Genomic DNA, 25,076 nt, shown 5'->3' on the forward strand with positions numbered 1-25,076 from the left:
GAAAAGGGATAAAGTTGGCGATGTCAAGCTTACGATGCATCTCGATAACATACCAGCAATGCGACGAGATCCCAGTCTTACGCAGGCAGCGAGATAAAATGATAGGCGCTAAATGGAGTACGAAAGCTGGCTGTTGGTAACCTGTATGGCCTATGGATACTTGCCAAGTCTAGGCCAACTTGTGGCAATTTAACTATGTTATCAGTATATTTCAGCCCAACTTAGGATGGGATTCATATGTTGAGGAAAGACGCTCAGCGCCTTGCAGATGGTTTGATGAAGTATTCTAGGAAGTATATCGGACATACCAGGCTAGAAGACATGGTATAATCATTGATGCATGTGTGTCGTTATCGATATACCCCATTGTACTATTATCGGCTTCACACTGCTTTACAAGGGTCGTAAGATCATCAGTATATCACCAACGGGGATTCATGCAGACATTTTTTACTAGCAAGTAAGAACTAATGCATGCATTGTCATTCAGCTATCTTACCCTCCATGAGAATATTATGATAAAGCAATGCATGTTGTTATTTGTTGGATGAATACCGACTATTGAAAGGGAATTTGGCCGGATACGGTGAAAGAAGTGGAATCATTGAGTAAGTTAACAGAAACATGTTTCAGTCAGTCAGTGTAAATTACACCACCACAGACTAGCTTGGATTTTGAAAACATCTCTGTATCAGTGTGGACCGTGAGTATGAGGGCTTAGATAGTCTTCTCACGTAATATTTTAGCCCTCGTTGAAGAGCTACACTGGCCACTGCGTTCCAATAGGTCTTGAAATCAATTATACAGCATTCTATCCCTGTCATTGCAAATGCCATGTCCATCGTCATATTGTGGTAGGATGTAGGTATGTCATTTGAGTGCCGTACATTCGAGGGCTTCATACGGAGCTCTCTGGGCTAGTAAGCACTGACCTGGTGTTTTCCAAGCAGCTCATGAATATATTATTAACAGCCTATCAATACGATGGACATAAGTACCGCTAGTAGTCCCTTGGCGTTTGCAAAGTTTGTATTTAAGATAATAAAAATTCTCTGATGAAGAAAAAGGACTTCCAGCGTGTCAGAATCAACTGTGGTGAATTTTGGCTTCTAAGTCGTTTATATTATTAAATCGTTAGAGGCTTCTATTTCCTGATACAAATCAATCTTTTGATTCAGTAAAGGTCTTGCATTGGCAAGATGGAGCACACAATGCCAGTCTCCGACCCCCCTCTTTCTGCCTGTCCAGAACCTATCGCCATCGTAGGAATGGGTAAGTGTTTCTCCTATATCCTAATTTGACATGTCATACTAACTCCAGATATCCAGGCTGTCGATGGCCTGGAGGAGTTGAAAATTCTTCACAACTGTGGGATTTACTGAAAGAGAAGCGAGACGGGTGGTCCGAATTCTCCAAGGACCGCATCAATGTCGACGGCTTCTACCACCCCCACGGTCAAAGACCGGGAAGCATGTATACTAGGGGTGGCCATTTGCTTCAAGGAGATAGTCGAGACTTTGACCATAGCTTTTTTGGTATTACAACCACGGAGGCAATGGCCATGGACCCCAGCCAGCGAAAGCTGCTGGAAGTTACTTACGAGGCCGTCGAGAACGCTGGCGAGCCCCTTGAGAAATTCTTCGGGTCAAGAACGGGTGTCTTTGTGGGAAACTTCAATAACGAACACCAAATTATGCAGTATCGAGACCCAGATCATACACTACCCTATGCTGTGACCGGAGGTGGTCCTACGATCTTGAGTAATCGCATTAATTATGTTTTCAACCTTTCGGGGCCGAGGTTAGTATCCGTAACCCTACCTCAGGCTCAATGATACTGACTTCATACTGAGCTTGGTCGTCGATACTGCCTGTTCTGCATCAATGTACGCTTTGCATTTGGCCGTGATGGCTCTTCGAGGTGGGGACTGCGACGCAGCTGTTGTTGCCGGTGCGAACGTCATCCTTGGCCCTGACAATCAGCTATTTACAACAAAATTGGGTGCTGTCTCTCCAACATCTCGCTGCCATACTTTCGATGCCTCGGCAGATGGATACTCTCGAGCAGAAGGCTTTGGTGCAATTTATTTGAAAAGGCTATCAGACGCCATTGCGTCAGAAGATCCAATCCGCGCTGTTGTGCGTGGTACATCGTTCAATGCCAACGGCAAAACAGGTGGTATCTCACATCCGAGTGCTGAGGGGCAGGAAGCCGTCATCAGACAAGCTTACAAGGCCGCTGGGGGATTGCACCCTGATCTAACAGGGTACGCTGAGTGCCATGGAACGGGAACACCAGTTGGTGATCCCATTGAAGTTTCAGCCATCGGGAGAGTTTTCTCCCCAGGGCGCAAAGATAATCCCTTGTTGATTGGATCGGTATGTCAGCAATGTCCTCCGTCTATTCGTTGACGTTTCTCGTTAACTTGCTTTCTAGATCAAGCCAAACCTTGGGCATAGCGAAGCTGCTAGTGCTATGTCACAGATCATGAAGGCGGTCTTAGCAATGGAACACGGAGAGATACCTCCTACCATTCACATTAAGAATTTCAACCCTGCGATAGACTTCGAAACAGCCAGGGCTAAGGTTGTAACTGAAATGACTCCGTGGCCCACTAACCGGCTCCGAAGAGTCAGTATCAATAGGTAATATGTCTGCCTTTTCAACTGGTACGGTAATGAGGTATTAACAAATTGAGCAGTTTTGGATACGGCGGAGCAAATGCCCACTGCATTTTAGATCATCCCAGCGTAGTCATTCCTGGATATGAACTACGAGGTCTCCCATATGCATACGAGAAGATGTCAATTAGCTCACCACTGAGAACTGTTCAATCCAATGGTGAAAAAAATGGCAATGGCCACTGGAATAGACATAACAACGGTCGCCTAAACAATCATTCAAATGGTTGCGCTAATGGTCACCCCAATGGCCACGCAAATGGTCACTCGAATAGTCACGCAGAGCATAACGGCCATGATACCTATAACGGGCGCTTACCGTCTTTCACATGGTGTCAGCCTGCAAAAATTCGTCAAATCGAACAAGCAGGGGCTCGGAAATTCATCTTATTGACGATGTCTGCACACGACGAGGCTGCACTTAAGATGAAACTATCAGCGGTACCTGAGTTGTTGAAGCAGTATTATATTGCAGATCTACTTTACACACTTGCGTGTCGCAAATCGAGCTTCTCTCGCCGTGCATTTGCTATTGCTGATTCTCAAACAGTTCTTGATGAACTTGACTCCAATTTGGTGAGAACCGGAAAAGCACCAAGTTCCCCACCACAGCGGATTGGGTTCGTCTTCACCGGACAGGGTGCTCAATGGCCGGAAAGTACGTTGAATGACTTCTAATTTCAATGGTACATGGACTTCACTTTCGGACATTGCTAACGAATATTGACATAGTGGGTGCAAAATTGTTAAACGAATTTTCTGTTTTCCGAAGCGCAATCCAGTACCTTGACCTGGTGCTCAGCAAGTTGCAGCGGAGACCGAGCTGGAGCATTGAGGGAGCTCTTCTAGAGCCGACAGCCTCCAGTCGCATTCATGAACCGGCATTCTCGCAGACCGTCTGTACTGCCGTACAAATAGCGCTGGTATCTTTGTTGAAACAATGGGATGTTCATCCAGCAGCCACTGTGGGACATTCCTCTGGTGAGTCAATATTGTGATATCATTATAAGTCAGTAGATACTGTCTAACCATTGTATAGGTGAAATGGCTGCTGCATATGCTGCCGGGCGTCTAAAGGCGAGTGAGGCCATTGTTCTGGCGTACTTCCGCGGTCAAGTAGTGTCCTGCAATCAACGAAAAGGACTTATGATGGCCGTCGGTCTTGGCCTAGCCGAAGTTGTGTCCTTCATGGAAGGATTTGAAAGTGGTGTCAAAATTGCCGCTATCAATTCTCCTGAAAGTGTAACACTCTCTGGAGAACCAGAACAAATCCAGCAATTGAACAGAAAGCTGGAAGACAAGCGCATTTTCGCTCGTGTATTGAAGACCGGGAACAACGCATACCACTCTCATCACATGGCGGCACTTGGGCCGTCATATGAAGAGCTAGTCACTCAAGGACTAAAAGAAGTCAGCTTAATCATAGAGAATGAGCCATCAAATCCTGTTGTGAGATGGGTCTCTTCGGTGACAATGAAGGAAGTGGAAGGATCGGTTCTTCCTAGTTACTGGCGACGTAATCTCGAGTCCCCCGTGCTGTTCTCGTCCGCGGTCGAGAAGCTTGCAGAGACAAACCCAATGGACCTTTTAATTGAAGTTGGGCCACATCCAGCATTGAGTGGCCCGTTGAAACAAATCCGCTCCCGCCTGGAAAGTGTTGGATCTTCTCTTCCGCCATGTCTGGCAACCCTTCAACGAGGCGAGAACGATGTGATCAGCATGTTAATGCTTGCAGGTAACCTTTTCATCAACAACGTCGCAATTGACATAGTGGCCGTGAATGCTACCGAGACCATGGTAGATGGCGGTTTAACTCTGTCTCATGGCTTCCCTTGTATCGACATGCCCCCATACAAGTACACATATCCCGAAACTCCGATTCACTTCGAAAATCGCTTCAATAAGGAGTATCGGACTAGGAAGCATCCCCGCCACGATATTCTCGGAACCCGAGTCCCTGGAGGCTCAAGAACACATCCACAATGGAGGAATGTACTCCGCCTGAAAGATCTCCCTTGGCTTGAAGACCATAAGCTCCTTCCACATGCTGTTCTCCCTGGAGCAGCATACATAACAATGGCCATCGAAGCAGTCAGTCAGCTGCATTATGAAGCGGAAGACGCCGCCCCAATCAAGTGCTTTAAGCTTCGTCAAGTCGCAATCAATTCTGCCCTCCGTGTAGAAGACACTGAGATCGGTGTAGAGACCGTGCTCGACATGGAAAGACTACCGTTGACAAACACAGCTGCCATGTCGCGGTGGTACAAATTTAGTGTTGGTTCGATAATACCTGATACCGATTCATGGACCCAGCATTGTACTGGCTTGATATCCGTGTCCACCACGGAGGCCTCAATTGATGAAGGCCAGAGATTATTGGCAGACCCTCGTTCGAGGTCCCTCGATATTGCGCGTTGGCATCGGAGTTTCTACGCAGCCGGTCTTGAGTATGGCCCAGCATTTCAAGGTTTGTCAAACCTCAGAGCGTTTCGTGGTTCCAACCTTGCCAGTGCCAATGTAGCCCTCAAGCCCACTGCCGACTTTGCCAATGAATCGAAGTACACAATTCATCCTGCAACTCTAGACATGTGTATCCAACTGGCTCTGATAGCTTGCCACGCGGGTCAAGTTGAGAACTTTAAGAATGCATTCGTCCCGATTTTTGCGGACGATGTTTCAATCTGGGTGCCTGAATCTGAGTCTGACGACAAAGCTCTAGGTGTGGCAAGCGGACGGATACTTGGTCTGCGAAGCATGTATGCACGGTCTCAGCTCTACAGCTCGTCTGGGGCTCCGCTATTAGATATGGGGGAGCTAAAATGCGTATCGTATGATGGAGAATCGGACGCCAGCAATTCAAACGTTGCACGTGAACCATACTGGCGGCCCGTCGCAAGAGTCGATATTGATACTTTGATGCCAGTAGCTGCGACAGCCATGTTCCCACCGAAGGAAGTTCCGCCATCATCTATTACTGCATTGGAGAGCCTATCTGCTCATATACTCGCAAGCATTGGAGAAAAATTGCAAACTAATATAATCTCTGACAGATCTCAGAATCATAATAGTTTCGCCAACTGGGTTAAATCTTGGATAAGCTCTGCTAATGGAGAAGATGTTCAGAAACTCGGTAAAGCAGAGAGATTGGCCATGATTGAAAGACTGGCAGAGAACTTGATTTATATTCCTGAGGCAAAATGTCTCAAGGCACTGCACGATAACTCAAGCAAAGTTCTTGGAGGAATTACCAACAGCATGAAAGTGCTTCTGGAAAACAATCTCCTGGTAGAATTGTTCGCATCAGGGATTGCTGTAAGCGGGGCGTACTCACAGCTTCAAAATATTGTAGACCTTCTAGGTCACAAAAACCCCCAATTGCGGATATTGGAGGTCGGTGCTGGTACGGCGGGAGCAACAACTGCTGTTCTGGACACCCTGATATCGAACTCAGCGCTAAAGAGAGTTCAAGAATACGTTTTCACAGACTTTGCTGGCTGGTCTATTACAGAAGCGCAGTCGAGATTGATCGGCCATGATGAAGTAGTGTTCAAGACACTTGACATTCTTCAGGATCCAGTTTCACAAGGTTTCGAACTTCATGATTTTGATCTAATCATCGCTGCCGACTGTATAAGCAAGCTTGACAGCGCTGAAACAGCATTGAGGAACATACACTCTTTGCTGAAACACTCGGGATCCCTTGTATTGCTTGAAGCTACTCGCTCGACATTGACTTCTGAGATATTTTCCCGCACATTGACGGGCAAATGGGACCAAGAGCAGGTCATTATGAAGGCTGATAAATGGGATGATATCCTCAGACGGTGTGGGTTCTCAGGAGTCAATATTTCTCTTCAAGACGTAAGCAAATTTTCCATACCTCTGTCCGCCTTATACTAACGATGAAAAATAGTATGTTGGAGACCAACAGATGACCACCGTTATGCTTTCCAAAGCTCTCGAGATCAAGGCCGACACTCACTCAAAGGAACTAAATCCATCTGATGTTTACCTAGTCTATCGAGATTCACTGCCACTGCTCGCTGAGTCCATTGTGAAAATTCTAGCAGAGCAAGGTATCAACACCATTCTAACCGACCTGTTCTCTGGACATGAAATACCACCGAGCTCTTCAGTCATCAGTCTTATAGATATTAACGGCGCCATCCTCACATGCCGTGATGATGCCTATTTCAAGGCCCTACAAGCTATCATCCCGCAAGTTTCGTCCATGGTGTGGGTCGCAGCTGATTTGACTACTCCTTCAGAATCATCAATCATGAAAGGCATGCTAAGGTCCATCTCTGCTGAAAATGTATTGTCGAAATATGCCTTCATTGAGTTGGATCACAGCTATTACACGCCACAGACAAGGACTGCCGAACTTATTGTCCAGAAACTGAACGAGCTGCAGACCTCTAAACCTTCTGACGTTGTTGATCTTGAGTGTATGCTCCAAGCAGGAGTTTTCTACGTAGAACGACTACTGCCTGAGAAGACTTTCAATGAACAGTTCAGATTGCGTCACGGGCCCCAAGACCATGTCCAAGAACGGCATCTAGATACTCAGGGGCCGATAATGGCACGATATCGACAGCCGGGGGTGCTTTCGTCTCTATATTTCAGTAGCGACCAAGACTTTGATAAACCGCTTGACAATGACTGGATTGAGATCAAGACAGACGCCATTGGGCTCAACATGAAGGTAAGCTGTTAACTCGTCAAGTTTCAAACGCAGTTGCTAATTTCAATATTCAAGGATCTCGCGGTTGCCACTGCAAGGTTTGATCTGGACAAATTGAGTACCGAGGGAGCTGGTGTAGTCACAGCTTTAGGTCCAAAGGTGACATCCGTCAAACTAGGCGACCGAGTCTTCGGGATTATCCCCGGGAACATGGGCAACCGACTAAGGTCACCAGCTTCTCTGGTTTCGAAAATTCCAGATGGAATGTCCAGTGACGGTGCTGCATCGATGCCAGTGGTGTATCTCACATCTATCTACGCTCTGAAGCACCTCGCTCGTTTGGAACGGGGCGAATCCGTTCTAATTCAGTCCGCAACAGGTGGTCTCGGTATGGCAGCCATTCAAATAGCTCAGTCTCTAGGTGCAGAAATATATGCAACAGTGGGCACCGACGATAAGGTTAGGGTACTTGTTGAGGAGTTTGGCATCCCAGCCCATCGCATCTTTAACTCTCGACGGCTGAGTTCTATTGATAAGGTCATGAAGGCCACCAGCCAGAGAGGTATTGATGTGATTCTGAGCAGCGCTGGCGGAGATTCAATGCACGAAATGTGGCGATGCATTGCGCCTTTGGGTCGCTTTATTGATGTTGGCAGAACAGATGTCCTCGGTGGAGGCAGGCTGGGACTTGAAGTTTTCAAGAGAAATGCCACCTTTTCGTCATTTGACATGGGCCTGATCTATCGGCAAGATCCTGGCCTGGTTTCCAAGTACGTGTTCAGCACTGTTTCTAGAAAGCACGGCAGTCAGGACAATTTTAACTAATGGGTTCATAGGTTGATGACGGAGATGATCAAGTTAATACATGAAGGAGTAATTGGTCCTATCAAACACCTGACCACATTTTGCATCTCTCAACTTGACTCTGCTTTGAGCACCTTTTCCAAGGGATTGCATATTGGAAAGTTTGTTATCAGCTTTAATAACCCAGCGGCGACACTCAAGGTGAGGAGCTTTGACATCGTATCGATCAAAAACACAATGCAGTAGATATTAACTATGTGAAGATTGCACGGCCAGCACTTAGGGTTACATTTGATCCGAATGCTGCATATCTCTTAGTTGGCTGTCTGGGTGGACTCGGCCGTAGTCTGGCTACCTGGATGGTCGAACGAGGAGCTCGCCACCTGGTATTCCTCTCTCGGTCTGGTGCCAACAACCCTGAAGTTGTCTCGTTTGTAGAACAGCTAGTCGCCGCGGGCGCCAATCCAGAGATAATTCGCTGCGACGTATGTGATAAGAACGCTCTTATTTCCACTGTAGGAAAAACATCAAATATACGCAAAGTGAAAGGTGTGATACACGCTGCCATGGTGGAGGGTGTAAGTATCAATCTTTACACAAATTGAGATGTGCGGTGCTGATATAATTTAGGACTCCTTTTTCAACAATGCTACTTGGCCTCAGATACAGAGCGTCCTTGCACCAAAAGTGATCGGTACCATCAATCTCCATGATGCCACTAAGAACCTCCCACTTGAATTCTTCTTAATGACATCTTCCATTGTGGGGTCTGTGGGCACAGCTAGCCAAGGGGCGTACACAGCTGCAAACGCCTTCCAAGACTCGTTCGCCAAATACCGCCTCTCGCAGTCTCTACCTGCCACGTCAATTGGGCTTGGATTAATCCTCGAAGTGGGCTCAGTCAGTTCCTCTATTGGATTCCAGCAGATGCTTCAGCGCAATGCCACCTATGGTGTGTCGGAAACCGAATTTCTACAACTACTTGAAGGTGCACTATGCGAATCATACAAGTCCTCGGAACAATCCCTATTATCCAAACTTGACCCTAGTTCTCCAGCTCAAGTAGTCACTGGACTTGAGCCGGCCCGTTTCCTATCTTATCTAGAGGGTGATCGGGTGAACGATCTTGTATGGTACAACAACGCCCGATTCCAAGCAGTCAAGCAAGCCATATTAGATCGAGCTCAGACTCTTGCCTCTGCTAGAATAGACTCGTCTCATGGCACTTCCTCGATTACTACGCAGTTGCAAAACGCATCGATGCCTGTTGAGAAGCTCACAATCGCGCGGGGAGCCATCACTACGCGGATCGCAGAGCTTCTTGGCGTAGCAGCTGACGATATCGATTCTGGTGATTCGATTTCACGATACGGTGTGGATAGTCTGGTGGCAGGGGAGTTGAGGAATTGGCTGATCAAGACTTTTAACATGGAAATTACAATGCTTCAATTGTTAAACAAGAACACGAGGATCGAGGATTTGGTTCAAGGGGCTGCTGGTGTGGATTCCAAGGCTTAGCTTCTAGTGTAGTGAAGTATATCTAGATAGACAATCATACTGAATCTAACCATGTACTACCATTTAGCTAAGTAACTTGACCATTTGAACCTTATGTTACAACTTGTCCCCTAATATAAATGAGTCATTATGGGACCTAGGTACTATTCTCGAAGATCAGCTTGTGATTGAGCTCGAACCTCAAACTCATTTTTGGAAGTAAAAGTAAACTTGTTCACACTGGTTATCTTGTTCGTACCAATTAAGTAAGTCATTTGCGTGCCCATGCCAGGTTAATGCCACTGTCATCTAAAGACCTAAAGGATCGCATTAATCAAATATGATTCAAATGTTCCAATCCTATTCCTCCATGCTTCGTTGTCATATGGTCATAACATGGGCCACTTTCTGCAAAAACCTCCATGCAAACCCAGCAAAGATGTGCTCTACAGCCCCTGCACATCATATGATTACAACCTTCAGTCTTTTCCAGGGGCGTCGTACACTTTGGGCAATCCTTGATACCTAACTCCATCTTCAGCTTTCTCAGAGCTTCATATCCCCCTGAGATTTCATCCTTGTACTCCGCACAGGTTTTGCCCTCATGCCCAGCGTGGCAAGATGTGCATGTCATTGTGAAACATTTTGCGCACGTATTTAATTTCATCGTGCTAGATGTGCGATAGATCATGTCGCAGCCCGGCTTCGGGCAGTAGCGGAACGTTTGCGGGTGACGCTGGACATGGGAGGCAAAGGACGCTTCCAAGATGTCTTCAAATGCCTTAGATGAAACGTTTTCTTGTAGTTCCTCAAGACTAAAGACCACTTGGCATTGCCCCTTATCCCCCACACAACTGATTGAGAAATCTTTCTCCCCCGAGCCGGCAGCAGTACAAAGGCCTTCAAAACAGTCAATACAATACACATGTCCGCATCTGGTGAAATTTGGATTCTCTGCTTGAGTCCAGCACTCAACGCAATCTTCCTTCTCGGTAGTGGTCTCGGTTTCTGAATTCAGCTCCCGCTTCCTAACAATTCTCAGTGCTGTTTCATAATCTTTCTCTGATCCGCTAGTTAATTAAGATTCTTTTTGGCGTTGAGACAATATCAAAAGTGGCCTTATTCTCTCCCAGTGCATGAAAGATCATACGAAATCCGCTATTACATACCCATTGGAAGTCTTCGGGATTCAGATTGATAATATGATCTGTAGAAGACTCGATACTCACCATGTCAGCGATCGCCAACTCTACACCGACACACTTTTCAGGGGAGCCGTAGAGCCTGAGCTCCACCTTTCTCCTATTCCTGATGATAACAACACCATAATCTCTCTGAATTTTTTTTAGCTTCTGAAGCATAATCCCATTGTGACTCAGGGAAGGACTCCAACAAGGTTCATTGTGGCTCATTACTATGATACCATCCAGTATTTCGTCCATGGTTTCCTTTGCAGCAGCAACGTCTTTGGCTACCGGCCCTTCAATTTTGAGAACTCTGTATTGGAATCCAAATGCGCATGGATATACCTTGAAGCTTAAATGATTTCTTGTCCAACCCTGGCTTGCGGTACGAATCCGAGTTTGGACGGCGCTGAAGATGGTGGTTGCAACTTTGAACTTTGCAGTGCTTATAAGCTGAGCACTTAATTTCATGTTCTTTCCAAAGGGTAGAGGAACATTATGCAGCGATGCCACGGCTTCTCTAGCGTCTGCTTCCTCGTAGAATCGAGCAATGGCTTTGGCTCTCTTGCCTTCTAATTCTGTATTGGCTTGGCTCCATTCAATTGGACCAACCCTACTGAGGAAAGACATCACAGTTGCACTAGCCAGCTCACCATCCACATTGTAAGTAGGTTTTCCTAGCTCGATATTTCGAGGACTGTCGTGCGGTGCACGTATGGCGGAACGAATATCATTCTCTGTTACAGCGATCGATAAGTCTGTCAGCATGAGTGTCCAAGCATATGGATTTCTCAATCCTCCGCTCCTCGTTGGTTGGTTACAGTGCGCTGTTTGGTCAAGAATCCTATAACTGTTTGAATTGAACTTGTTGAATACTCGTTTTGCGATTTCTTCGTTTCCAAAGTTCAACCATGTCGTCCTAGAAGGCTTGTACCAGGAGCACTTGACTTTCTTACACTCAACTCGACGAAGATTTGAGTCTGAAGAAAAGCCGGCTGGGATTTGAGTTACTTGTAGCTCCGAGAGTATAGTCTCCGAGATTCTTCTCACATCGATTTTCGCGCACAATAGTTTCGCAAACATAGGGTCCTCGACTGATGCTCGCCGATACCTGGGCACCGTTGTCATGCCGGGAGATTCGTACGTATTCCGGCGAGACTTCTATACCTATGCCAGACAAAAAGGTAGAAACAGATGCCGGGGAGCTATCTACTGGTAACCCATTTATTTGAGCAGCGGAGAAGTCCCCCGGAAGTGAAATTTTAGACACTTGAGCGCCACGTTCAAATTGGGCCAATGCGCCACAGAGTTCCCGTTTGAAATCATCGCATGTTTGATTCTCCTAGCATGTACTAATGACTATATAGATGATAAGCAAGCTGGGTATGATTTGGAAAGACGTACTTCTGGATCTGAACTCGTCTCCACCTTCTGCTCGCTTCTGTCAAGGTGAGAAAAAGGGCACTTATTTCCATTCCGGCAATTACCCCTGTCATTGTAATAGCATGGAATCTGAGATCGCAAATCCTGTGTTGGGTGTGTTAAATCGGACAGTTTACTCCTCAAAGTTAGCGGGCTTTGTGATAACGGCTGTGTCGATCGTAGGATGTCGGGAGATAAGGCGTCTTGAGAAAAACTTTCGGCGGAAGTGAGATCTCGCTGCTCCCTTCATAGTCCGCCATGTGAAGGGTGTGAAGGTATCTGGTTGTTGGCATTCGAAGCCGTCACGTTGCCCGGGGCTCGGGGCGGGAGGCTGGCAGGATTCGACGTTGCAGTCGTAGTTTCGTGGGAATAACGACAACTATCTCCTCTCATACAGTAGCCTGCAGCAAAGGATTTGCATGTGGCCATCTCGAATCGTTTTCGAAAATGGGCCTTGGGCATTCAGTTAGTTGAACATCGTCAACACCCACACCGCGGGCGAAGCGGGGAAATACCACTATCAAGGAGTCGGAAGTCTGACTATCTTTATATCAAGGTCACGCAGAGGTGCAAGTATGTCTTCGGAACTTCGTGATATGACAGAAACAGTCGTTGTTAACCAGGTTTTAAGCTTGGAAATAAACTCAAATCTAGAAAGGATTGAGCGATACTGAAACCCAAAGCCCGTGACTCAGCAAGGCTGAAATACGCGCCAAATGTGCTTTCTGCAGCATCCCCGAAATTTAGAGACTATGATTAGCAGCCTTGTTTTTGTCCTTACTTTGCCATATTTGAAAGGGGAGAGTTGAGATGGTTTAAATTGTGAGGCTGTTCTCTTGCTGAATGCTTGGCTGATCTTAGACTCATAACATTAACCCCACTGAAGCCAACGAGGATGGAATACTTTGAAAGCTTTCTATGATATAAAATGCGGTCTGTTCTTATTGTTCTATACGTTCAACAGCCGTCTAATTACTTATTGATATGAATGGATGATAGTGAAAACGAAGCACATCTACCTAGGTAGAGGGGACATGGAGAATAAAATGTTCGGTAAGCCAGGCATTTAGGACATGGAGAACTTTGAGAAACAATTTTTCGACAATAGGGTTAGGAAATAATAGTAATCTTACTTCCTGCGTAGTAGAAAGCTAAGAGCAAATCATATCTCTATACAGTACCTGAATTGAACGAAGTAGATTTAAGAAGTCACGTAAGCCCTAAGCCAAACGGCCATGGCGATATGCCCTTCTCTCTCAGCGAAAGATGCTGTCTGACTGCATACCGCAAGTCCTTCTCGGTCACCATAAGCATTCAAGAGCAGTTGCAACATATCCAGGTGGCCGTGTTCAGCTGCTGCATCAATTGCTGTCCCTCCACTGATTGGCGCCCGCGCTGCATTAACATTTGTAGCAAGAACTCAACAAGTTGAATGCAATCGTGGATGACACACTTCCACAACAGTGTTCTGCCATGACCGATTTCCTTCGCATTTACATCAGCACCCGCGTCGAGTAGCAGTCGAAGCAGGTCAATATCTGGCGGGTACTCTATTCCATCTACCCATTTCAATGAGTTTCTAATCGCTTCGCCATAATGGTTGCCTGCATTTCGTGAGATCAAATCTATCATCATTTCCACAACTTCCACATCCGGGTCAATTCAATTGCATTAATCGCAACGTCAAGCGCTGGCTAAGGACCCCAACACCAATTGATATCGGCACCTCTTTTCACACAGAGTTTAATGCTCTTAAAAGAATCAAGACGAAATAACACATAGAGGAAGGCGGTAGGAGGGCCATCTTGATCGTTGATAATTGGATCATTTGGATTAGCACCAGAGTCGAGTAACAAAACTATCATGTCATGGTCTCTATTAAAAATAGCCCATCCTAGTGCCGAGAATGCGAATCTATCCTGGCTTTAAGGGTGCCTACGACGTATCAGGTAACCGTTGCTGGTGCAGGTATCCCATCTCCCTGCTTCGGTCTCACATAGAGGGAGCGTAGGAATATCTGAATAGTAGTTCAGTAGACGTTGCACGCCCTCCAACCAACTCTGCTTGACTGCATACGGCAACGCTGTCATGTTCAGATACCTCAAAGAAAATGCATTCACGTCATCTCCTGCTTGAAGGAGAAACTTGAGCAAATAAATGTTATTTTTCCTCACTACTCCGTGCAAAGCAGTTCGGCCCCCGCTACAGCATTGGCATTTGCCCGTAACCTAAGATTGCTTTGATAATATCTATGTCTCCATGTAATACTGCTGCTTGCAATGCAGTAACCCCTTTACTAAATCCGGGTTCAGAGTTGATGTCTACACCAGCAAGAAGCAGCCGTCTTGCTGCAACAGTATGACCTTTCCCTAGAGCGGCTTAAAGTGCTATTCGCCTACTTTTCCAGCCCGGAGACGCATTGACATCGGCATCCATATCGAGGAACATTTGGACAATTGCAATATTTCCACTTTCTGCTGCCGTTTGTATTGCTGTTCTCCCATTGTCATTTGCGGGAGAAGCATGCACAATAGCTTTATGATCCAGTAAAAGAGATACCAATCTCACATTACCTGTTGGGCTTTTGACCAACTAGACCAAAAAGCTGCGCGCATACTAGATGATCTAGTATGGATGTAAATAGCTGGCAAAGGTGATATGTGATGTGAGGTGATATTCCCAACATTACCCAACCTTGCTGCTATCTGATGAGGTGTATCGTCATAGTGGATATACCTGGAATCCACGGCTGCGCCTGAAACGAGAAGTTGATGAACAAGACGGATATTTTCGTTTTGGGTTGCCTACTGAATTGGAAATTTGAACAGCAAGGTTCGGATAATATCCTTCTCAAAGTGCGAACCTGACCACCAGCTGTCATTCTCAAAGCACGAAAGAACATTGTCAATCTGCTCGCGGTGTCCAGAACAGTAGACATTGAGCGGAAGTTCACCGATGCTCCACTCTGTAACAGAAGCAGTGCCATCTCAGTATCCGTGACTTCTGCCGCAAGTTGAATTGGAGTTTCCAGAGACCCAGAACCTCTGTTCATAAAATAACATCGATTGTCAACGCAGACTCTAGACACTAAATCAATATCCGCTCCCGCCTCAATTAAGGCTTTGGCTATCTGTATATGGCGACGCGCGGCGGCAGCTTGCAATACCGTCCCAAAGTCGCCAGTAGCTTTACTAAAAAACATACCGTCTTAAAGCTCAACAGGAATACTTAAGTTGACGTATGCTCCTGCTGTCAAGAACTGAGAAACTGCTTCCAAACTGCCTTCATATGCTGCGTTTATAAGAGGGAATCACCATGTGTCATCCGAGACTAGACAATCTGGATCTGCATTATAATTGAGCAGCAAACGGAGTATTCCAATATTTTGGAAAGCCCATAGAGACCCACAAACTCCGTTGAGTGGCGCGATATCCTCCCGGAGAACTGTAGGAGTTACCCCTAGATTACAGAATACTTTAACTATTTGCATAATTTCGTTGTCCAACAGCGAGTGATAGCGCGGTCCAAAAGCGCCTCCTATGCCGTAAACCGTCAAATGGTGTGTCGACAGCGACATTCCTGGAAACGAGCACCCGCGTTTACAGTGGCTCCAAACAATATGATGGCGGATACATCGACTGTTGTCGATTTCAATTTGAGAATTTCTGTAAAAATCCATTGCAACCATTTAAGATCGTCAACGCATATATTTTCCCAACGCCTTCCGTGCTCAGGAAACTGTTGGTCGCCATGAATATGAACAGGCTGAAAAGTTGATAAACATTCGGATAGGGTATAAGGCTTCCTTCAGGGGTTCGGCTTGACGGTGTCGAGCACTGCACTGAACTTTCTTCCACTAAGTACTATTTATAAAATGATTCCAATGACTTGATGCCAAGCGATTTTACTCTGTCTTTTTGCATTAACGCTGAAAGGGACGCTGACTGGAGCTCATGGTCGATAGGCGTGGAAGCCAAGTTAGTGTATTTTTCTACAGACTCATTGATTTGAGGCTGCAAGAAATCACAGGCTGAGCCGATACCTGGCAGTGAATCAAACATATTATTACAATCAAAAGTCCAGTTGTTGAAGCCTGAAGTACTTGGATAAATTGACATAAGAATCAAGTCTTGAGCCGGAAGGAGAGTGTGACGGCCAAAAGCATCAGAAGACCCTCCACTCATGAACGTTGTATGACCGGACAAAGTTTGATAAAGTATGGTCTGTGACTGAACTTCCTGATTGAATAAAAGCCAAGGGAGGTTATCAATTCGGAGATCTCGATTTTGCGGAAACACCATGGTTTCTGGAGGAGAACATATTAAGACGCCATGAGGAGTTGAAGCATCTTGAGCGATTCAAGTTAGCATTCGGAAAACTCAAGAACACTGCTGTCAAGATCCTGCGCTACTAACTTTCGGTGTAATAGCATCTATCAGTAAAGGTCACATTTCTCGCTATTTCCTTTTTCGAGTTTGTCCTGAGCAATGTGGTTTCCATAAAGGATGACATTGCTAGATTTCCCTTGTGCTTGTCGCCTTCGAACGCGTCTGTCGACAAATTTGTAAATATGGGTATTATTATACTTGTGAATACCCCAGGTTCTGAGCGCTCGGGTATATTGATTCTTGCTGGGAGTCGTCAGTAGTAGTCACTTTAGGCAGCCAGGTCAATGAAGAGTAAATGGTCGTGTCTCGCACGAAAACCGTGTCTTTGACGCATCTGCTCGATCACATGCTTTAAGTCCGTTTCCAGAAAGTGTGAAACGATGTCTCCTTTGTGTTTCTCCCATTTTTCCTCCGGGATCCTTTGCCGTCGTTCAGGCATGGTGAATAGCTCTGGTACGCAATAGAATTGTTAGGATGAAGCGGGAGATCTCAATGAAGTAGAAGGAGTTATGTCTGAATTGACATCTGCCCATCGCTGTATAAGGGGGGATGTGTCATCTGTTAAATGCTTTCAAGAAATTCAGCCCCATGTAACCGTTACCCAGAAAGAAAAAGCAACGATCTCAGAAGACCCCTGTCTGAAAGTTGCTGTGGTTGGTCAAGGTCAAAATTTGCTCGGATCTGAAGACAGCGAAGACAGCGATTGGATGGCTCCAGAATTTGAGACTCGAGGCAGGAAAACTTGATGATAAATTTGTCTTTCATGCAAGAGACCTTTTGGGCACACAAGATTGTTGTGTAACAGTGACTTGTCAAATAACATTTGCGGAGTTTTTACAGACCATTATCAACCTTGAGAACAAGATGGATGTTGCTATTTCTGTGGTAGCAGTATCCTTAGACCACCTAGGTACCTAGCCACGTCCCGGTTTCCATAGACAGCCTGCCGGTTGGGGTTTGGGAAAGGAGGTTAGAAGTGACATACCATGAAGTCGACATGCATTTCCATACAGCAAAGATCCATTAATGCTCCCACAGCTTCTTCATAACTAGCTACATGCGAGACTCACGTACTGAGGATCGGAGTTTTCACTGCCCCAGCAGCTAAGAACACCAATCTTACTTTTGTATACTAACAAGGCTGGCGTTCTCGTTTCGTCCATTGCTAGTTACCCTGCCTCAATATCTCTTGTGTCAACCCTGATCCCATTGAATCGCAATCTTACTGTTATGGTCAAGAAAACTTGCTACGAGTGGAATTTCTCCAGGTGATAATGCCTGGGTACCTTAGTATACAGCTCTCTTTCGAGCTCATGAGATTGATTCCGACCGAACTCGTCACGGTCGGGACCACGCAGCTGTTGAACTTCGCACGGGAGCTTCGAACGTCGGGATCCGATACCGTCGTGGAGGAAGACCTAGCAGCTATCTTTGGGAGAGGTCATATCTCACCAGAGATCGAGGTTAAATTTAAAAAGCAAGTCAACAGCCGGCTACAGCCTACATTGGATTCGATGACATTATGAAGACGCCGATGGCTTGTGGTGGCCAGAGCGCTGCATTCCAATGGTCCACATACCGCGAGAGAGCCGAAAATGAGTTATGGAAGCTCATACCCAGCTATCGGTATCGTCCGGCGTATATCCACTTGAGCGCGGCTGTCATTACTGGCGCAATGGACTTTTTGTACCTCGCACAGAGCCTCCCAGAGGATCGGAAATTTACCATACAGGATCAGTCTGGCTGCATGACGCTCGTCATATGGGTCCATTTCATTTTAGGATTGTCGGTAGTCAACAGTGCGTCTGACAATATCCAGGTCATTTCAGAACCGCTGACGATGCTCAAGTACATAAGTTAGTCTGCGAGTGATGATACCGAAAAATTAATGCTTGATTCCAAGCGAAGAACCCGTCTTCACAATAAAGAAATGTCTGTCCTTCTATCCTGCGGTCTTCAGCCAGGGGACGCCTTGGTCCTTTCCAGAATACGTGAGCGACATTTCCTGAAGGGATACGGACTCACCTACTTACGAAGGATGCTAAATTCACATGTCATAATGTGCGATAGTGAACCAGTCTGCAAAGAGTCCGTAAACCTCATTGCAGGATATGCTATAAATGCTTCACGCAGAATAGATCAGAACGTGGAGCTTGAGTTTCCTCTGAAAAACCTTGGGCCGAAGAACCATGGTGAGGCCATGCAGCTTGATGCGGGGCGCATTCTCGCCTCTGCACAGATGCTCTTTCATGGCGTAGATATTGACCCTTCCGCAGTCACCTCGTATATCGAGTTCTTTGCTGAGAACAGACTGCGGGAGAGGCTTTTACAGGCAACCATTTTCAAGAACAGAAGGCACCTGGGCGATTTCTGTTCCTCGAGACATTCGAGAATCTGATACTACTGGTATTGCTCTTTGCACATGTTATTGAATTGGAAAAATATGCAGACCTCTACTTGATATTGACTTTTGACTAGTGGACGCGCGGTTTCCAGCTCAACGAGATCTTCGCAGGGCAAGATGCTCGGGCATTAGTGGACTACTCAAACACAGTCATGGGAATTGCCAGTTTACTCTCTGACAAAGATGGTATTTCTAACTATCAATCCGAAACCTCGGGCTATGGATCTTTGTTCCTACTAAGTGCCCACGGATGGAGCGTATTCTTAATGGGTTCACCAATCCCTGCTAGTCTCGACCAGGCCTACTCCACGTCAGAAAAGGCACCCCTACCAACCGCAAAGCAGGGGAGAAAAAATATGCCATCCGAGACGGTCCCAGATTCATGAGAACTTCCTACCCAGGCCAAGCAAGAGAGACCGGGGGATATTATACACCGTGTGCTGTAGCTCGAGTCACTAGACGAACAGAATACTGGGCCTCCCAGCCAGACTATTTCGAACTCTCTCACTTCATGCAATCTACCCAATTACAGACAGGAAGGGGGTCATCCTTTTGATGAAGTACTCATCTATCGCAAGATGATCGACTGCATTTGACAGACATTCGCCGTACCCCCTTGCCATCATGATATCAATACAAAAACATCAATACAAGGACACCAATAAAACTCGACTCGGACACCACCGCACTACTCGGCGGTCTACATGGGGCGAGCCGGATGAGTATAGGAATCCCAACTACCATCCCGCCCATTCTTGCATCGTGATTTTATCAACCTTCGGTCAGCATAGCGTCCGCTAGCTGACGATCCAATCAGCCATTGAGATGAGGAAAGCTGAATATCGACAGGTCATGTTGCGAAGTGACTCCTGCTGTGCGGAATGTGCAATGAATCATATTGCTCCGAAAAGTGGTAATTGGATTTTGATACACTCGGGCTACCTTGAGCCATTGTGGCGCTATCGGGGGACGAGTAATGGACAGAATATAGCCTTCGTATCGAACAAAAGCACGATATATGAGTTGGCTACCTTTTTCCTTGCTGTAGCATAAGATCCGGGGCGAGATAGAGAAGTTTGTCAAAGTTGCAATGCGACCACGAAGTTGCCAGAAGGGTGGAGGCCTAAGCAGCTCTAAGCGGCACGAACGACACCAATAAAGATCAATGATCACCATACCTACGGATCCACTACGGAGTCTTTTACCGATTTGGAGGCTCCTCGCTCCGCTCATTTTAGCGAGGCGGAGAATTCGTTTCGCGAATCTTCGCGTCAGAGTCTTAGTTTACTTGGGTAGGTCTCACTCGTCCGGCATGCGGCCGCATGCCGGACAGTGTGGATCACTTCGTAATAGCCCTAATTGGACGAGGTCTATATAGGCTTGCATGACTGACTTGCTTCGGGCTTCGCACGGCATTACTGTATCTCCACGCGAGCCGCTTATCGACGGGCTGGACAATCCACAGAGAAGGAAGATCGAAAACGGTTACTAGGAATTCTTGGATGAGGGGTTCGTCCGGTGTGATTCGTGTGAAGCATCAAACTGTCAACAGGGCCATAATACAATCCTGCCGAGGATGCTTGGATTCTTGAGTTCCGAGATATGAAACCAAATTGGTTCCAGTTTTAACCTAAGATTTCGGGCTCTTCTATGGTGACAAACCCAATTCATAGATAGCCCCAGCATGGAAAGAGTATTTATGAGGTCAGAAGTGGGATAGAGAGTATCCACACTCATAACTTATGCTGCTACGTAATTACTAATTCACTTCACGGCGTCGATGCGGATGCTCCCTTCTTCCATTTTTAAGCATCAACTTTTCTTTCTCTGTCAATACCTCTCGCCTAATTTATAATCTCGCTCTCAATAATTCACATTTGCATTACGGATCGCCTTCTATTATTGTTGACGGGTGCCAAAACAAACCGCGTATACTGATATTTAAAGCCACCCTGTTTCTTGAACATCTTGGTTAAACATTTAAAAACATCCGGATAACTTCAAAATCTCAAACTTTAGTTAGCAACCATGAAAGCCGTTGTCGTTCAAAACAAAACACCAACTCTGGCCACCGACCGAGCTGTCCCTAAGCTACGCGATGACTACATCCTAGTCAAACCCGTAGCTGTTGCCCTTAACCCAACCGACTGGAAACACGCAGCCTTCGGTCTTGCCGCCGATGGTGGTCTTCTCGGTTGCGATTTCGCAGGAGTCGTTGAAGAAGTAGGATCAAAAGTCACCAAGCAATGGAAGAAGGGTGACCGACTTGCCGGTGTTGCGCATGGTGGAAATCTCGTCCAACCTGAAGATGGTGCATTTGCCGAACATATTCTCGCAAAGGGTGATATTCAGATCAAGATTCCAGACTCGCTGTCCTTTGAGGATGCAGCAAGTCTCACCTTGGGTATTAATACCGTTATGCAAGGTTTGTTCCAGAAGGCATTGAAGTTGAATTGGCCGAGTGATCCGGTCAAGGATCAAACCCCTGTTCTTATATATGGCGGATCAACTGCCACTGGTGCTCTCGGGATTCAGTTTGCCAAATTGTAAGTTCATTCGTCGATCATCGTTAGGAATTTTAACCTCTAACAATCAGCAGAGCTGGATATGCCGTGATCACAACCTGTTCACCGCGGAACTTCGACTACGTCAAGAGCCTCGGCGCTGATAAGACTTTCGACTATAACGAGCCTAACGTCGGTGCCAAAATCCGAGAATATACACAGGACAACCTCAAATACGCATGGGACACCATTTCCGATGAAAACTCTGCCAAAATCTGCGCGGATGCCCTCACCTCAGAATCTGGCGCGAAATACGGTAACATCTTGACCGCGAAGAGTCCACGAGAGGACGTTGAAACAGTTAATACGCTGATGTACACCGTGTTTGGAGAGGAATTCAAATTTGGAGCTCAACCATTCCCTGCTATTCCTGAGGACTTTGAGTATACCAAGAAGTTCATTGCGTTGGTTGAGAAGTTGTTGGCCGAGGGTAAGCTGAAGGCGCATCGTGTCAAGGTTGGTGCTGATGGATTGAAGGGTGTCTTGGCAGGGTTGGAGGATTTGAAGAATGGTAAGGTTAGTGGAGAGAAGTTGGTATATCGCGTTGAGGAGACTCCATGAGATCAATGGACATAAATCATGTATTGTTAGCAAATTAGCAAATTGGCAATTGCTTTTATCCTCAGAATCAATGGAATTCAAAACCGACATCCAAAATCGGTTGTACTCTTAAAAGTAGCATCCCGCACCCGGTGGGACAAGAAGGGGACGCCCAGATCCCCCATACCAATATCCTCAACCATGCCCATACGAACCCGATAACTGAATAATCGGTCATTACTAAACGCCGACAAAGTCTAGATACATAATACCTAACGGAAGTTCGTCTGCTCTCCTCCGGCCGACATGGTGACAGCCTGACATGAGATGTGGTTGATTTTCGGTTACGGATCTCTGGACAAGGGTCTAGCACATCGTATGAGACTAGGCATAGTGCATATGGCTTAACCTGTCGAAATATTGGCTTACTGGATCCAAGGTCAGGAAATGTGAATCCGTCGGTGTCTCTCAATCATGATACGAGCCTCCGTGTTGGGAGCATTATTCGCCTTGTTCGATTAATAAACCAGTTGCCATGAAAGATGTGCTTTTCAAAATGAAGTCTCAGCAGTCTGACATGCCACCCTCTTCTAACTTCCATGTTGCTCACTATGTTTGTACCTGGCTGACTGTGTACTTAAATCCGATGCCACCCTGGTAAGACGAACCCTGATATTGTGTCCAAAAAGTCCTCGAATATTAATGAGTTCAAGACCCCAGTCAGGTTGTTTTATTCAAGTTGTTTCCTTTTGACTGAGGTTGTTCGCAAGGCTTTGACCTTAGCCTTACTGTTTATGTACGTTTCCCCGGCTTTAACGTAAACGATGAGGGCATTCTTAGATCATACCCAACATCCCGAAAGATTACAAATTTCTAGAGGCCCGGAGCTTGATACGGTGGTGGAGCGAAAGCGATCGAGTCGTGCTGCTTGGGGATGCGGTGCATGCACCATGCATGATCCGAAAATAAGATATCTTCTCTAACTCAGCTCGACGTGTCAGGTGCATACAACCACGACTCTTGAAGGTCATGGAGGTAGTTCTCAAAATAATAAAAAGTCGCAGTGTTAATTGGCAATGTAGAATGATGATTTTCTGATTCTGTTCCATGGCCGGGCTTCTATAAATATGCCGTGGTTACGACTGCAGGTAGCGAGACATTGTAACGAGACTATGAGTAAACTAGTCTCCAGATATCTACTGATGTTTTGCACTGGACTACAACCCGCAACAGGTGGAAAGCAATAACAACTTCTAAGGTTTGGAATCACACTCAGACCTACCTGGGTAACCTTGGAAACTTGGAGGTCGAAAAGTTCTCTCACCAGCGTTGCAAACACCCAGATATATATCAATTGATATTGCGACCTCGGGAATCAATGAACTATCTTTTTGGCAAAACATATCATCAAATGGCAAATTTTCATACCGAGAGAAACATTGAGCGCTGGAAAAATTTGCTCAAGCATAGGTTGAACGAAATGGACCAGTGGCGATGGAAAAACTTCACAAAACCTGTTTTGACAGAAGGTAGTTATAGGCTGACGAGGCGTTGATTATCATAGTAAGTTGGGATTCTCGTGTTTTTCCCTGTCCCTCAATCAGCTCTTCTTCTCCATACCTCGCTCAGTCACAGCTCCATTTCATAACTACAACCGAGCAAGTTGAGTGGGATTCAAATAGAATATATTTTGTGAGCTTCAACGAATAACATTCGGCAGAAGCGACTGTGTTTGTCGTTGAAAGAACACTCTACAGTTGCACATATCATCCCTACGGAAGCTCCAATTGAGGAAGAAACCTACCACGTTACAACGCAACGCACTATTATTCGGTAAAAATTAGCGATGTGTATCACGCCAGGTATGAAGTTGCGAAAAAGCTTGGGTATGGGGCATCTTCAACGAGCTGGCTCTGCCGGGATCTCCAGTCTCCCAGTTCAGTCGATTCTGAAGGAGTTCTGACGAGTTCTAAATCAAATAACTACGTGGTATTGAAGGTGTCCACATCTTTGCCAGGCTATCCCACTGCGACAGATCGCGAGTCAAGAGTCTATGAACACCTGGCAAAAGTTGATTCTTCGCATTTTGGTCGGTCATTGATCCGCGAACTGTATGATTCCTTCGACCACCAGGGTCCTGGAGGCACACATCGATGTCTTGTACTGCAGCCGGTGAACATGACACTTCTCGAAATGATGAGAATGGATCCCAGGCCGTTTGATCTACCTCTGGTGAAGATGAGTGTCGGGTGACTTCTGCTGGCGCTTGGTTTCTTGCACGCGGATGCTGAGGTTATCCATACTGGTAGAGACTTCCATTCTGTGAACGTTGGATTTGGAACTGATGGCCGCTAGATCTAAAGACCGATAATTTGATGCCCAGCTTAGAGGATAGATCCATGCTGGCGAATTTTGCAGCTACGGAATACGAAAACCCAAGCCCTCGGAAGTTGATTCACCAGTCACGTATTATTTATACCAGTCAAAAGTTCTGCAGGCCGATTGGAGGTAGAAACTACGGTCTCCTAGTCATATGCGACTTTGGTGACGCAAGGATTAGCAAAAAGCAGGAGTCAGGACCTTTCGTCCAACCACATATATACAGAGCACCAGAGGTCATTTTTGAAATACCTTAGGGAAGTGCTATTGATATATAGAATCTTGCAGGCCTTGTGAGTGAAGTGCTTTAGAGTCTCGTGTTTCTACCCTGTCTTGCTGATGATCGAATAGATTTGGGACCTGCTTGAGGGCCAGCATCTGTTTGGCGATATATCCGATTCCAGAGGTGGCCATGATCCTTTTAGACATCTGACGCTTATGATAGCATTAATTGGACCACCGCCGATCGAATTCGTGCGGTGTGGTGAGACGACAGAGCAGTGCTTTGACTCGAGCGGTTGGTACCAGC

General features: G+C 46.2%; 6 protein-coding genes across 6 annotated transcripts; 4 read left to right on the forward strand and 2 right to left on the reverse strand.

Moving 5' to 3' along the window:
- Positions 1–1,199: 1,199 nt before the first annotated feature.
- On the forward strand, positions 1,200–9,687 carry TSTA_099020 (polyketide synthase, putative; the record flags this gene model as incomplete). The annotated part of the gene is made up of 12 exons (XM_002485840.1): positions 1,200–1,272; positions 1,329–1,800; positions 1,853–2,378; positions 2,437–2,645; positions 2,702–3,339; positions 3,414–3,662; positions 3,721–6,542; positions 6,595–7,386; positions 7,441–8,135; positions 8,202–8,370; positions 8,433–8,747; positions 8,800–9,687. The coding sequence occupies 12 exons, from the start codon at positions 1,200–1,202 to the stop codon at positions 9,685–9,687; spliced, it is 7,848 nt and encodes a 2,615-aa protein (XP_002485885.1).
- A 313-nt stretch (positions 9,688–10,000) lies between these two features.
- Positions 10,001–11,978, reverse strand: TSTA_099030 (ariadne RING finger, putative; the record flags this gene model as incomplete). The annotated part of the gene is made up of 2 exons (XM_002485841.1): positions 10,001–10,710; positions 10,817–11,978. 2 exons carry the CDS (start codon positions 11,976–11,978, stop codon positions 10,001–10,003), a joined length of 1,872 nt encoding a protein of 623 aa, XP_002485886.1.
- Positions 11,979–13,473: 1,495 nt separating this feature from the next.
- TSTA_099040 (ankyrin repeat-containing protein, putative) lies at positions 13,474–17,099 on the reverse strand (the record flags this gene model as incomplete). Its single annotated transcript, XM_002485842.1, has 12 exons — positions 13,474–13,667; positions 13,778–13,897; positions 14,212–14,448; positions 14,672–14,806; positions 14,866–14,897; positions 14,967–15,076; positions 15,136–15,463; positions 15,587–15,851; positions 15,958–16,135; positions 16,181–16,620; positions 16,688–16,903; positions 16,973–17,099. The coding sequence occupies 12 exons, from the start codon at positions 17,097–17,099 to the stop codon at positions 13,474–13,476; spliced, it is 2,382 nt and encodes a 793-aa protein (XP_002485887.1).
- Positions 17,100–17,934: 835 nt separating this feature from the next.
- On the forward strand, positions 17,935–18,521 carry TSTA_099050 (uncharacterized protein; the record flags this gene model as incomplete). Its single annotated transcript, XM_002485843.1, has 2 exons — positions 17,935–18,123; positions 18,150–18,521. The coding sequence occupies 2 exons, from the start codon at positions 17,935–17,937 to the stop codon at positions 18,519–18,521; spliced, it is 561 nt and encodes a 186-aa protein (XP_002485888.1).
- A 2,314-nt stretch (positions 18,522–20,835) lies between these two features.
- Positions 20,836–22,257, forward strand: TSTA_099060 (zinc-binding oxidoreductase ToxD, putative). Its single transcript, XM_002485844.1, has 2 exons — positions 20,836–21,610; positions 21,664–22,257. The coding sequence occupies exons 1-2, from the start codon at positions 21,093–21,095 to the stop codon at positions 22,187–22,189; spliced, it is 1,044 nt and encodes a 347-aa protein (XP_002485889.1). The 5' UTR covers positions 20,836–21,092; the 3' UTR covers positions 22,190–22,257.
- Positions 22,258–23,648: 1,391 nt separating this feature from the next.
- On the forward strand, positions 23,649–24,804 carry TSTA_099070 (protein kinase, putative; the record flags this gene model as incomplete). Its single annotated transcript, XM_002485845.1, has 5 exons — positions 23,649–23,697; positions 23,733–23,860; positions 23,889–24,001; positions 24,031–24,410; positions 24,524–24,804. 5 exons carry the CDS (start codon positions 23,649–23,651, stop codon positions 24,802–24,804), a joined length of 951 nt encoding a protein of 316 aa, XP_002485890.1.
- Positions 24,805–25,076: the final 272 nt, after the last annotated feature.

The sequence above is a fragment of the Talaromyces stipitatus genome, genomic scaffold (assembly GCF_000003125.1).
Source record: "Talaromyces stipitatus ATCC 10500 scf_1105507295511 genomic scaffold, whole genome shotgun sequence".
Taxonomy (NCBI): domain Eukaryota; kingdom Fungi; phylum Ascomycota; class Eurotiomycetes; order Eurotiales; family Trichocomaceae; genus Talaromyces; species Talaromyces stipitatus.